We start from the raw sequence: 15347 nt of genomic DNA on the forward strand, positions 1-15347 counted from the left end.
CAAATCCCCGAAATTAGGATTGTTTAAAGATAATACGTCATCTATATGGCGGAAACTGAGATTGAAGGATCTAGCCAAACGATATTCTTTCTTTCTGATCAGATCAGCTATAAAGTCAGCCTCATAAGAGTGAAGGAATAGGTCAGCAAGTAGAGAAGCACAATTTGTTCCCATTGGAATGCCGACCGTTTGTTGAATAACACGTCCACCACACTGGACAAATATGTTGTCGATTAAAAATTCCAGCATTGTGTAAACATCTTCCTCTGTATATTTGGAAGATGATTTGGAATTATTTCTTACAAAGTATGAGGAATCTCTACCAAGAACTATATATTTGTATCTATGTGTACCATCTTTTTTGCAAAAACAACGATGTATGATGTTTTTAAGTCGGGATTTTAACTGAGTGTGGGGAATAGAAGTATACAGTGTTGAAAAATCATAGGTTTTAATGCTATTATATTCAGATAATAGTCTTGAACTGATTGTCTCCAAAAGATCTTTCGAATTTTTCAGGATCCACATTGAATTGATACCACTACAGGAGTAACAAATGTTGTGGTAGGACTGTAGACCCTCTTTGACAGTTGTGAGTATAGTAGTTAAAAGTTTTGAATATCTACTATCATTATATAATAATGCGTTTATTTTCGTATTTGCTTAAAAATAAACAGTAAAAAATTATTTTCCGCTATCATCAGATTTATAAAAAGTCAGCCGAAGCTCTTTGTCACTTGTCTGTTGGGTTTTGTGTGTTACAACACTCAGATCACGGGAGGCGTAAATTGACCATGGTGTCAGTCCAAACGTTTTTCGTAACATTTTTCTTTGAAACTACTTATCATAGCTACTACATAATTTATCATACGACGTAATTACTGTTTCTTGTGTTGTACATGCATTCTTTTTCTATGTACAACAAAAGAAACAAATATCGTGATTAATGATCTTCGTGATGCAGTTGTCGTGCACAAAAAAACTCGTAAACAGGATGTGCGTTGTTCCGCAATGAACACAATATTCGAATTGATTATTGGAAAGTGTTACGTAATTCTAGTTTTTTTATGTTTTATTAGGACATTTTCTTTAGAACTCTTTTCAAATGATAATTCAAATAATTATTAGCTATATTGTGAATTGTCTATATTTTTCGAATCATATAACAACAAAAGGTGATAAATTTCCTTTCCATTGTGTTTTTTTAATTTTAATCCAATATTGTGATCTGCAATTTAATGAAAAAAAAGGTATGGAGTATATGTCAAAATGACAAACCCACCGTGATGAAAATGTCTGGCAAAGGCGTTCCAAATCAGTTCAGAAAGGACGGAGCCCCTTGTTACAATGGACACAAAGAAACTGAATATAAAATTAAACAAATGAAGGAACTAAGGACTACTAGCATTTAACTGACGTGCTAGCTACAGACCAGTTTAAACCTACAAAAGGTTATGTCAACATCGTATATGTAAAATCAATCACAATTTTTCCCATGCGGGGTTAAGAGTCATGGTACACCATAATTCATACAATATGGACATTACCTATGTCATGTCAAAAACTCTTTTTAAATCTAGTGTTCAATTTCTATGTTAAGACCCTATGAGCGAATCAATGTTAATAACAAATGCTATCCTCATCGATTTGAAAACAATATCATGACTATATATACCTTAAGAATGAGGTATGCTATATACTGAAACAAATATTGGAGGAAATGACATCATGATATCATTTTTGTTTTAGTATATTCAAAGTTGTCTTTTTTTCGCAAATATTTAAATTAAAAAGCAGGTATATACTGAATAAAGATAAATCGTTATTTAGACGTGATGGCATATTCATGTATATGAGGTTATATTGGTTTCAAAGCTTTCACTGCATTTGTCCGAATTCCCTCTGTGTTTTTGGACAATCAACTTTTTATTGACAGTAGTTAATGAAATATGTAATTGGTGATAAATAAATCGTGTCAGAAGACCAAAATTCAACGATAGAATTCATTTGAACGTGGCGCATTGATTGACGAAAATTGACTACTTTACTGTCAAAACTGATTAGTGTTGTACTATTGTAATAATTTTATATTTGGTTTTGCTGTGATTTATTATAAGTATCGTCATTGATGACGACGAGGAAATAGAATAAACAAATTAATAATGTTTCTGGATATTAATTAAATTCAATATTAATTACCATTTTAATTTTCAATGTTAAAGGTAACTTTTAGATGTTAAATAAATACACACGTGTAATTGTAGTACTAGTGACAACGATCGAAAGATCTCGAATAAATGCACTTGAAATTTTCGGTTTAATACTTATATGGCCCTAAATTGGTGGAAAGTGGTCAAACTGATCGATATTCATTTATTCTGCTCAAAGTTGTTCGTAATGATAAAATAAATTAATAAAGCAAAACACTCCCATCCTTAAAATATCTCTTCTGAGATTCAAGTATGATTTTTTTTTAATTAATACGATTAGTATAAATTGCTATAGGTGTGGGAAAATGACAACTAGATTATATAATTATTTGCAGTACTAACAACATTGAATTAATACTTTGGTATAATAAACAAACACATAACGATAAATACCTGAGTAGGAATCAAGAAATAATGACACACTGTCAAAGGAACATTTTTTTGAATCTTCAATCTCCAGTGATGTGAAATGAATCATTATTTGGTGATCTGGAACGGGAGCAACTATTGTCATAGTGCAGTTGACATTGCTTTTATAGTTTTCTGGATATCCTGGGCTTGTTATCGTGCCGTTCATGCTACCAGTTATCTTAATATTACAATCTGAAAAATAACTTAAACGTTGTCCTATTACTGTGTATAAACAGTCAATTGTTTAATATTGATTTATTTAAATTTCGGTTTCATATATGCTTACCTTAGGTTGTTTACGTCTTCCGCCTCTCAATCTTATGATGTTTATAATATTTGGTGTATCAATCTACGAAATAGAAACTTCAACGCGTCATAATTTTCCTTTTCTCTTTTGTTTGCCCTGGACTTGTCTTTTCATGAGCAACTCGGCGGGTGTTTCTAGAAAAGCAGATGACGCCTACCCTAAGGGAGCACCTGGTCCATGCTCCTAGTTTTTAGTGGAGTCTGAGTTGCTCATCTACTTTTGTTGCTTTGTATGTATTATTTTGCTTATTTCAATTAGAGGAATATTCAAACTTCTTTTAAAGAAACGAACAAAATGAATGTAATACAATTTAATGAATAAAATGTATTTCCATTCATTCGATAGGATTCTGATTATTATGATACAATGCATCATTCACTGAGAAATGAAAATTAAGGGTTTAAATACAAGAAATTGACCTGGGTTCAGGTACAAGTCATTGAAAGAACTTATTGTATAGCCAATATTACAACCAATTCATCTAGAGTGAACCCTAGAAATGAAACTGGATAATACACAGTTCGATGATCTTTTTACAAACTATATAGTTCTAGGTTTACGAATGACATTGCCTTCAGAAATGATTAAACACTTCAAGTGCTATTTTCTTTCAGTAACCATGTGTTTTGTAACATAAAACTTATTTATTGTGTCTCGATCTGTGAGATGCAGTCGATGCCGTATAATTTAACTAATGGAAGTATTACATTACAGTATTCTGTTTTGTCACAGAAAGCGATTCTGATTGATCCTTCAAACTGATTACAATAAATTTACACTGTACTTTGACAAGTGCAAGATTAACAAGAACAGTGCAGTATTGTATGATGTAATATAAGAGAAGTTGTTCATTTGTTCACGTCAGTTATAAATCAATTAGATATTCATGCGATGCTCAAAAATTTAACAGCATAATTAGAACACAAAAAGGACAAAACGTTTCCATATTTGATTTTTCATTTGAGACAGGTGTTAAGCTTTACTCTACTCCTTGCTCCACCCCTACACTATCTGTTTAAATGAGCTATTTAAGAAGTTTCGAGTACTTTGCAACCAAACATAGTTAACGAAAGTACGGCGAGCAATATATTCAGCAATTCAAACGCCAACATTTAATACATGATAAAAAGCATTTCAGTTAACTCTGATTTCTGTATTATACCGAATGGACCTGAAAATCTATGCAATTAGTTTTTTCAACTACCGTGTTACCAATAATATCGACTAATTCAACAGAACTTTTTTTACGTCAAAATATGTGACGTCAGTTGTAAACTTCTCAAAAGAACATTACACATTGTTCAATATGTCGACAAGACTTAAAAAGGTCGTGAATCTGTAGACAACCATAGACGCCTACACTCTTACATTGTCGTGAATTACTGACGAAATGTCGTCCTATTTTATTTTACTGCCACTTCCCATGGTCTCCTTTATGATAGGAGATTTGTATAATTACGAATAATTACGAAATAACGACAATTGTTTTTTTTTAATTTTTTTTTTTAGAATTTATATAGCATTTCTGCAGATAAATTTTTTAACAGTAGGATTCAGTTTCATCGTATTTCATCGATCTACTTTATCAATAATGCATTAAAATTATTTCTCAAATTTGCTAGCAATTGCACTGGAAGATATTAAAATTATAACGATAAATTGCATTCGATTCTTACAATATCAAAAACACATTACATTTTAACTTCCATACCATGTTAATATTACTATATACAAATGCACAATGAATGTCCAATTAACAATGAATGCCCAATTAACAATGCAAATTTCCATTAACTTGCTTCATTGAAATGTTCATATGCATACAGTACATACTTTTGTCTTTCCCTGGTTGATTAGGTGGAATCTTGTCAATATTTTGGATGAACCTTATATTGGCCATAAACCCCCTGTCCTCTACCATATAATCAGACAGGAAGATAATCAGCATTTCATTTCTAGTCGATGGTATGATGTTTGGCTTGTTTGTACCGCATAAAGTTGCCAGTTTGTCAGAATCTAAAAGAAGAGTCTCATTAAACGGTTTAAGTACAAGTCCATATTTAATTCAGACAGTGCCTTTAGTAGAGGTGATTCATGGTTTAAAAAACCCACCGAACAAATGCTGCTTTTTCGTTCTTAATATGCTATATTTTTATGTTAATGTAGTCCTTCCTATAATTAGATACCTAATGTGTCATTAACAATTTATCTACGCATGATAACAAAGGCATTATTTTAGTTTATTATTGAAAACATTATCTTTGAAAAATGGATGTTAGGATCATTGAAGTAGAAAACTTCATAAATGATATATACACATGCACTCAATAATACCATCAAAATGGGTAAACACCTTTACAACAGTTTAAATTTAAATCGTATTTCATGCCAATTTTTTTTAGTTTTTCAGGCTAAGATCGAAAAGAGTCTTGCCATAAAAGTTATAAAACTTGAAGAAGTAAAAAAAGATTGATTCTCTCGAATTAATTACTAAATGATCGAGAAAAAAAACAAAAAAAGGTCATTTATTCAAAGTAAATCATTCATAAAAAATTGATGAAATTTAAATGTACGTGTGTTTTACATTGTTGTGGCCGCTGTTACTTTTGTGGGTATTGATTTTATCGTTAAAAAAAAGATCATTAAAATATTTGAAAAATCACTTCTTCCTTGTTTCCATTCAAATTTCAATTTACTGAATTGTGTAACAGGCATTGCATTTTTCTTTACTTGAAATTGACATTGTCAAATGGAATTTCATATTATTCATTTTATTCTACTATTAAAACTGTTGTTTCTAATTATTCAATATATATTTTCATATAGATAATACTTAAAAAAAAAATAATTTTTCCATCCTTCTAATTCGAAATCTCCATCCTTCATACGTTATCCCAATTCCCCGTTCCGATTCTCCATCTCCAAATTCCCAATCTCACCATTCCTCATTCCCCATGGGCCATAGAATGGGAAGGTTCCCATAGAAGTTCAGTCATTGCATTACTAAATCCTTTCTTTAGCGCGAGTAATAATATTTGATATCATGCGCTAGGATCGTTTTGCGTGTTCCTAATTCGGAATACGTCATAATAATGAATGACGATATAAATCAGCAGGGTACTCGTTTATCCAAATATAAAGCAAAAATGAGGTTACTTAACCTGACTTCAAAAGCTGATTAAAAAAAGCCATTTCATCAGTATGAAATATATTATCCACGTATTATTTTGCTGAAGAATTTGAAATCTTTATAGAAAAATATTTTCAACCTATTCATAAATTTGTTTCAACAGACAGTTGTCATGTTAAACTCATTAAACTGAGTTATTTGTTGATAATTGACTAAAATGTAGGAACATAATCTGTAGTAGGAACAATGTCTTATTCCCAGAAGCAAGAAAAACGTATACTAAAAATTAAGTACATGCATATGTAGAAACAAACAATCAAAACAAAACAAAATATATTGACCTAAAGTTTGAAATATAATCCGCAATTGTCCAGTAAAAGCGGACCAGAAAGCAAGAACCAGTTTTCATTTTGAGGTTAGGTATATCAATACTTCACCTCGGTCCCCTTGATTACTCTTTCAAGAAATCCCTATCAATGGACAATGGACTGTCAAATGAAACTTTTTTTTACTAAAGTTGTAGTCTGTTACACTTTTAGTCCATGGCTTGAATAGTCCATCTTGCACCCACTCATTAACTTCATAAATTCAGGTACCTTTATACCTCTTTTTTATGAATCAATTTGTTGCTAAAGATATGCTGTTATTACTTTACCGAATAAGTCTATATTATACCACGCTAAGTCACATGATCAAGATTTGTTTACTTTGTTCAAGCGTCTAAAACATCTCGGGGCATCAAATTTGAATAAATTGAATATATATAAGTATAATTATGTAGTCCAATGTCTCGGCTCTGCAATGGCATCACGAACGATGCAGTAACACTGACAGTAATTGAGTAATATGTAAAATATGTTCCTTTAACCCACCAAAAACAGCTTAAATTGACATATTTTTCGAAGTAAAAAAACCTAGTATGTTCTGTTAAAGGCTATCAAAATAGATACTTGTCGGGTTCTCTTCATTTCTTGTGGCGGTTTTCATTGACAGAATTTATCAAAAATTGCTAAAAATAGGGTTTTCGATTTTTCCATAAAAGTTCTACTAGTTCGACTACATAGGTTATTGCACTTTGAACATGTCTCAAATGTGGTATCATCCGATAGATAATTTTGATTTCTACAATATGAAATGTAACACAATGCTCATTCAGAGCACCCCAAACACTGTAAATATTTTTGACATTTTATGTATGTATAATTTTAGATACTTTATGTTCTTTGTTGTGTATGTTTGTTTTCCATGTCTGTTTTTTTTTTTTTTTTTTTTGTTTTTGTTTTTTGTTCCTGGATTACCCTCTTTTGATTACTGATATAAGCTTCGTTCCCTTGATTACTCTTCTATTTTGCAAGTTCTTGTTAAAATACCATATGTCAAACAAGCTTTTATAAGATACAGTACATATGTTTCGTGTCTTAGCTTTCAAATGTGCCAAATTAATAAATATTTGAATTATTTCAATTCCATGTTGGTGCAAAATTGACCCCCCACCCCTGAAAAAATACCTTAACATGAACCAAAATGCTAATTTTGAAAAAAAAAAATAAAAATGCGTCAGTTTCTGTTTTGGCTACATATTGATTCGTAAATGGAAGGTATTAGGGTACCGGGAAATTATATTGGAGAATCGCGAGTAACAAAACGTGTCACAAGATATTTTGACCAATAAAATTCAAATTGGCAGCTTATATATACCTTTTCTTCGATGTTTTGAGTTTCACTTGGAAATGCAATCCAATGTTAGTGGAAACAACAAAAACAAAATTTGGATTTCTTTCAAAAGAACATTGTACCTTTAAGTAATTAAAACCTCTTAAACCAGTTTGAGTTATATTAATGACATTTTGGGCGAATAAATAAACGTACAGACAGATTAACAGTGTCGAGTGCCATGACCAATTTGAAAATGACCTTTGGAAATAATAGGGTATATGGTTATTGGTTTTGGTCGCACATAGTGCACAAATGTCATTAGAAGTATGATGATACTTACGAGAAGTACTTCCATCGTATATGTTTATTTTATCAAATAAACAACTGTCATCTGCTATTGACATCCGGATAACATCCACTTCTACGTGAGAATTGGCAGGGGCCTTAAATAAAAATAATTTGAGACGCGTGTTAAGTAGGTAGACCTAGGGTACGAGAAACAACTCTTTCAAATCATTGTATTCAGTATTTTGCATCAATCTCATGTAAGCACATGTATAATACAACGACTTAAATATAATAATTGGATTACCGAATAAATTTATAGTAGTTACTTTCGATTTTGATATTGTCGATATCAAAATCGAAAGTAACTATTATTCTTTATTTAACCTAGGCTTTGCTCATATGGACATTGTAACGTTCTGCTGACATTAGTTGTAATAACAAAATTATCGAACTGATAAACTCTTTGCAATTGTCAAAAGGAATAGTCAATATCGGCGAAAAAAAATACTGAAGCGTCAGCTGTGGGATGATTCAAATGCGTCAAAATCCAAAACCATGGCCTAAACGTGAACACATGAATCAGAGACGAACCGAATAAAAAAAGATTACACAAAAATTGATGATCAGGGAAACACGTCACACAAAAAAATTAACAAAAACGTATTAAACTAGCAAACTGAACTCCCACAAAAATAACCGAGACTGACATCAGGTACTCCGGAAGGGTAAGCATGTCCTGATCTGCCAGTGGCACCCATAATATTGCAAGTGAATATAATCCGGTGATAATCTAGTAACGATGAAAAAAAAAAAAACATTCCGCGACACGTGTCAAACACTACCGTGTAAAACACCAGCAATGGTTCTGACTTGGTGCATGTATTTCCAACAGTAATGGTGGGTTTAAACAGGTCTAATAGCGCTAAACATCCCGCTTCCTTTTAAACTAATTATATTCGGTATATATCATTATAAGCGGATCACATAAAATTACCATTGGTCAATATTGCAGTCAAATTAATACAAAAATATGAACATAAATTAAGTAAAAGAGAAAGACATATATTGGATTAAGTGCTAAAACGCCATACGCGTGTGTTGAAATTCTTACAATTTTTGCGACTAGACTACTTTTCATTATCTCTCGTAATATAACTAAATAAAATTAACAACGACATATTGACAATAGTTGGAGTGCTAGTAAGGTTGCTTGCTTGAGGAAATTCTCATCAAATGGAACGTCTTTACAAGATGTATTGGATTGCAGGACAACGTCCACCTCAATTACTTTCTAAAATTATACATTTTTTTGACAGACGGTTCATCTTTACCAATATAATTAAGGCGAATATTGTATTGAATATGTGGTTAATTTCATTTAGCTTTAAACTGAAATAATACAATGAATTAAGAAAGTAATAACTTTAACAATAATGTTATATTATAATATTATAATATTATAATATTAATAGATTAAATGACCGATTGAAGATTTTTTTTCAAACTCAGGATACTCACAACAATTCTATAAAGGCACATAGTAGAACTTGGGTAGAAGTTTGGATAACCCGGTGAGGTAATAAATGTTTCTTCATAGATAACAGCATTACAAATATAGCTGTTCCCGACTGTAAAAGACGACCCTACTATATGAGAATAATGAGAAATCAATCAGAAATGGCAAAGAGTAATCTGAACAATTTATAATTACGTATAAAGACCCAATCCTAGATTTAATATAGATAAAGATGGACCAATTATTGCTGTCTCGCCATGAGGTAAAAGTCAAACTGATTTGAATATATTTTAGAACACTAATATTTAACCAGGAAACAGTAAATAAACCATTTTACATTAACGGAAGTTCTGTATCATAAAAATGCCTTAAGAGACAGCTTAACGATTATTTTCATCGAAACTCCTTACAACTGCTGATTTCTAGGGATTCTCTACGTATATAAAACTATTCTTAGACGTAGAATTAAGTATTCGTTTCCGTATTTATTGTCAAACCTGTTTCAGTGTATCCAAGCTTAAATCCAGCTTCATTTTGAAGCTCATCGGAAACGAAATAGATGAAGATTTTTGATGAGAGAGATATATAATTGAACTCGTCAAAACCACAGAACCGCCCTATAGCTTGAGACGCATTGTCTATATCTTCACGTACTTCTAAGTAATCCCACCTGAAAGGTATAAAAAGATACTAAAAACGTAGTAACAGTTTTCAAGATAGTAAGAGAATTAAATGAAGCGTTTAAATAAATGACTAAAACATACACCTGCTTATCCCTAAAATAAAATGCTTATGTTTGTGAAAAAAGGCGGTGTACCATTTCTTTTTATTTATTACTTGTACTATTCCATGGAACATAGTGTTGCATTGGTACCTAACACAGCTAAAACCTTCCAGCATGGCAAATGTTTCACCCTTCGGAGGCACCCAAAATTACCCTGGTGTTTAGTAATGTTCGTTTTTCATTGTGTACTTTTTAGTTTGTTTTTGTTTGTTTGTTTGTTTGTTTGTTTGTTTGTTTTGTTTGTTTGTTTTTGTTTTTGTTTGTTTTTGTCTTTTTTTTGTACGAAGTGTTCTTCTATATTCCTTTCTATCCGCGCATTTTTTTATATTAGTACTTTAATAATTTCTACTTCTTGAATTTTCGTTGTTTTGTTTTCACAGGGGAATTGTGTATGTCGATATTATTGAATATTTAGTCCCCAGTGAACATGTAACTATAACGTTTTATTTCATCAAACAGGAATCAAAGCACTAAATTCAGACTTCAAATGTATGAGTCTAGGATATAAAATACATCATATCTTACATCTTAACAACATGTTAAAGCAAAAGCATGATATCATGTATTGGTTATTTCTTTTTTATTAAAGCCAAATTTGCATTTAGAATTGCTCTGATATAACCGCCCACACAAAGGAGGTATTTTTAACTATCCATTTTATCTGAAGAATTATTCATAATTCTTTTTTTTTCCGAAATAATTATTCGCAGTTAAACTTGGTAATGTTTACACTACAACAATTGTTTTTGTATTACCAGCGATCTTACGGTGCAGTTGACGTACATCCTACCGGTGCAGCTGGTCTGTTTTTAATAACTATTTTTAGTTGCTTTTTTTTTCTTCTGTGGTCTCAATCGAACGATGATTTGTGTAGTTATATCCATTTTTGTACCAAATGTTTTTATTTTTTGTATTTAGTCATTTATATGTTCATAAACAACAATTGGAAAATGTCATATGCCAGGCATAGATTTTAAGTAGTTGAAATTGTATTTACTGATGTGTAATATCAGACCATTCACTCACAAATAAAATTAAAGTCCGTCCATCAGGTGTATAAATGAATGGTGCAATTTTACACCTCGATAGAGTATGAAAGAATACCCTTTTGATTTAATATAATTTCAAGCACAAAAAAGCCCCGTACAGGTCCGGGTGTTAAAAGAATAGGCCTGCAGCAGCGCTAAACATGTCGTAAAAGCCGACTAAATAGTGCTCAGAACCCTGGTCGGGGGCTAGGGCGCTCTGCCCACAGAGCAACTGAGATGTGTGCCCCAGGTGTTGGAATGGGGTATCCCTGGCGTGTTACATGCTGGGGTTGTCAGGCTATAATACGGAAAACCTGACCGCAAACCATAGTGGTGCACCATGTTGGGAAAGATGCCACGTTTCTTGCACAATTAAGAACCCTACTGTGGTATTCTCCCGGAGTAGGAACCATATGCTCCGCCACAGGAGGCTTAATTGCCCGACCCTACCCACCTCTCCCTATTTCCAGTGGCAATCAAAATTTGTCGACCCTATTATCCTTGTGTCCCATCCCTTTTTCATTTTATTATCATTTCATGTTCATTTTATCATCCATTTCATGTTCATCGTCTGAATATAGCTGAAATATTGCTGCTCGGACGTTAAACCCCAATAAACAAACAAACAAACAATCACAAAAAAAAAACGGAAAATGGATTGTTAAGCTTGTAAACGATAACAACATCTATATGTAATTAACACTAATGTGAAAAGTGCAACCGCAGAGGTTGTATGTAGAACGACCTATCATGATACACGAAAAAGGCCTATTTTAATATTATACTTTTTGTTTTATTTTAGTAAACCTTCCCTTCTCCGTCACGAGTGTCACCTTTAATTGTTCCTCTTTGAATCTCAAGTTCAAACTTCCACTTTGCACCTTGTGTGAGGGAATAAAAAAATGTGTCGACATGTGATGCATTTATTAAATATCAAAAAAATATTTGCTAAAATTTACGAAGCATTTTTAATTGTGTAATTGATAACATAAACAATTGCCAAGAGTACAATGAAAATTTATTTATAAACTATCGAGGCCTTTTAATGCCATACATGAAGAAACAGTAAATTTATTTTCCTTGGAATTGTGTCTATTTGAAGATTTCAATTGCGCATCTAAACAATAAACTGCAAATGTGCTGGGAAATCAAGATAACTTTATAGACCCCAAATAATGGTGGTTAACATTAGGAATCTAGAAATAATTGGATGTTCTGTTCTTAATATTCCTTCCGTAAAGTTTATTGTTAATTTTAAATCGTTTTTGTAGCAAACCTAACCGAAAAACAAGAGGCTCCTAGGGGCCTGAACCGCTCACCTGGTTAAATTTTGTTTTTCAAGGGCAATAAAATTAACTTAGAGTTGTCCAAAAATTTTAAATAAAGAAGTCTTTGTGGGCCTTATCATAAGAATCGTTTCAGCAACTGAAAGTTTCTTTCTATCTGTTACAGTTTTCAAGATATTGGTTGAAATATGTGAAAAAAACGGGGTTTTTTTCATTTCACAGGCAATAGCTCTTACAAAGAGTCGCCTGACTACTTTGATCCCTTCAAGACTTTTGCAAGCTTATAGCAAGGATCATTTCAGCAATTCAAAGAATTTGGCTAACCCTAACGGTTTTGGAGATATCATAAGCGAAAAACTACTGTCTGACCCCTATGTTCTATTTTAGTAAGGGCGGCCATGTTTTTCGACAGATCAAATATCCCCACATCAATCCTATGCCGGATACCCCATGGAATATTAGTACCAAGTTTGGTTTCAATTGGTTAATTGTGTAATAGGAGAAGAGTTTTGAAATATTATTAACGCCGACGACGACGGACGCCAAGTATGGCAAGAGCTCACATGGCCTTTAGACAGGTGAGCTAATAAGGAATACTCTCGGGAGGGCAATTTGATATAAAAACTTCTTTATTTAATCATAAATCAATTATACTCACTTGCATCCTTGGGACTGTTCAATAGAGAACTGTGTAGAGCGAAGGACAAAACTTTTGTTTTCTGATGTAGATATTTCCCAACGGCAAAAGCTATTAGATCTGTATGTATCATTCTTTAATGGTGGTTTTATAATTCCATTTGAGGTCTTTAGGATTTCACCACATATTTCTGCAAAACCAATGTAATTAAAGTCAATCTTTTCACAAAGTGTTTGAATAGTCATACGTGTACTTATGGAAATTGATTCAGATATTATTTGTAACAGGAAAGGAGCGTCATCGATGTCATATATCTTCAAGGTGTCTAAAACATGAATGCCTCAGATCGTTCTTTTGGAAATGGAATTATATTTACATTCTCGTTGGGCTACAAGCTACAAGCATCGGCAGTCGCTTGATTCATCTCTTACCAACCGCTGCAGACAGGCCTTTTGAAATTATGGGACATTATTCAATCTAATATCGTTTGACAACCGAATAATGTCGAAAATCATTCACTTTTTCCCGACATTGAAAGACAATTCATATTCTAAGAGGGGTAGCTGCAGAGTTAATTTCGAACGCCAGAGGGCTAGACCTCATCCATATATTAACAAGATGGCGGTGCACGAGTTGTTATTTGAGTATTGAAAGATTTGCTTCGGAAATAAGCAAACCATAGAATCACATTCAAGATTAAAGCGTAATTACTGACTTGGATTTGTTATTTCTTGTCCTGTAATTGATATACAATATACCCATTATTAAACATGGTCTAAAGCACACTATGTTATTTATATTTTCTTTCGATCAGTAAAGATATTTTCATGGAATGCGTATTATGATATAAACATTACAATACATTAAAATTTCTATATAAAGTTTAACCTTTAAAATACAAACGAAAACCATGTAAGAAATATAAAATGGTTCATAATCATACAAAAATAAATATTTACAGCAATGTAAGTTACCTTAACATACCTGAACTTATTTGATTAATGAAAGTTATCAAAAACAACAAAACTATATAGAGAAACGCCATAACAAAAAAATTAATTCAAAACGAGATCCAACAATAATTGCGGAAATCTCCAATCCTTGGGCACTTATATACTTATAAGTGTTACTGTTACTAATATAAGTAGCATGGTAAAATGATCATCTTTTGAAGTGAAATTGTTAATTTAAACAGTTGTAAAATTTATCTTATCCTTTTCGCCTTTTGTAAAAGAGTAATCAAGGGAATCAAAGTTATTGCGGTAATCAAAAGAATGTAACCCAGGGGCAAAGACCAGACATGGAAAACAGACATACACAAAAAAGAACATAAAGTAACTAAAATCATACATACAAAATAACAAAAGTAAATGAGCAACTCGGACTCCACTAAAAACTGGGAGCATGGACCAGGTGCACCGGTAGGGTAAGCGTCCTCTGCTTTTCTAGAAACACCCGCCGAGTTGCTCATAAAAAGTCAAGTCCGGGGTAGACAAACGAGGAAAGGCAAACTATGACCCGTTGAATAAATCAGTTTTCATGGTGCTGATGGATACACCATAACGATCCACGAGTTCATGATGACGACCATAAAACTTCTGTAGTGATGACTTCAATCTTGTAGCAACATAACCCTGTTCCAGAAGCCTATTTGTTAGAGTTCCATCGCGATACAAAAAGTCTGCGTAGTTTTGGCAAGCTCTGGCATGACGTATGAGTTGTGATATGAACACTCCATACGCAGGAGCCGAAGGGATGTTGCCAAAGATGAAAAGAAAGTTGACAATTCTGATTGAAAAGTCATCACGTTTGTCGTAAAGTTTGGTCAATAGTTTTCCTTTATCATCGATTTCTAAGTGTAGGTCAAGATATAAGGCTGACTTCACAGTAAAGTAACACTGTTTTTTGTTTATGAGAAAAGAAGCAATATTGTAAGTACAAACAAATGGAAAGAAACTGCATTAAGTAGCACTTCAGCTAAGGATCATACAAAATGTGATTCATGGGTAAAAAGCCTCATATTTCAATTTTTGATATTTTGTTTGAAATGTCACGGTGAACAGAAATTAAAATGTGGTTTTTCATATACCCCGT

At 32.5% G+C, this 15347-nt stretch overlaps 1 protein-coding gene across 3 annotated transcripts in view; it reads right to left on the minus strand.

The window, feature by feature from the left end:
• The window catches only part of LOC148628055 (mannan-binding lectin serine protease 1-like), a 35268-nt gene extending 20909 nt beyond the window's left edge, over window positions 1-14359 (minus strand). For 2 of the 3 annotated variants that reach the window (XM_088584104.1, XM_088584096.1), the window contains exons 1-7: window positions 14238-14359; window positions 13275-13443; window positions 10016-10188; window positions 9521-9630; window positions 8055-8157; window positions 4762-4944; window positions 2604-2813 (exon numbers count right to left, since the gene is read on the minus strand). In XM_088584104.1, coding sequence (XP_088440230.1) covers window positions 2604-2813; window positions 4762-4944; window positions 8055-8157; window positions 9521-9630; window positions 10016-10188; window positions 13275-13443; window positions 14238-14298 — 1009 coding nt within the window. In that variant the 5' untranslated portion in view covers window positions 14299-14359. Of the gene's footprint in view, window positions 1-2603; window positions 2814-4761; window positions 4945-8054; window positions 8158-9520; window positions 9649-10015; window positions 10189-13274; window positions 13444-14237 lie in introns of all 3 variants that reach the window. The other variant, XM_088584088.1, reaches the window with a different exon arrangement.
• Window positions 14360-15347: the final 988 nt, after the last annotated feature.

The sequence above is a fragment of the Perna viridis genome, chromosome 1, assembly GCF_037379345.1.
Source record: "Perna viridis isolate PV_CMFRI_1.1 ecotype Kerala chromosome 1, ASM3737934v1, whole genome shotgun sequence".
Taxonomy (NCBI): Eukaryota; Metazoa; Mollusca; class Bivalvia; order Mytilida; family Mytilidae; genus Perna; species Perna viridis.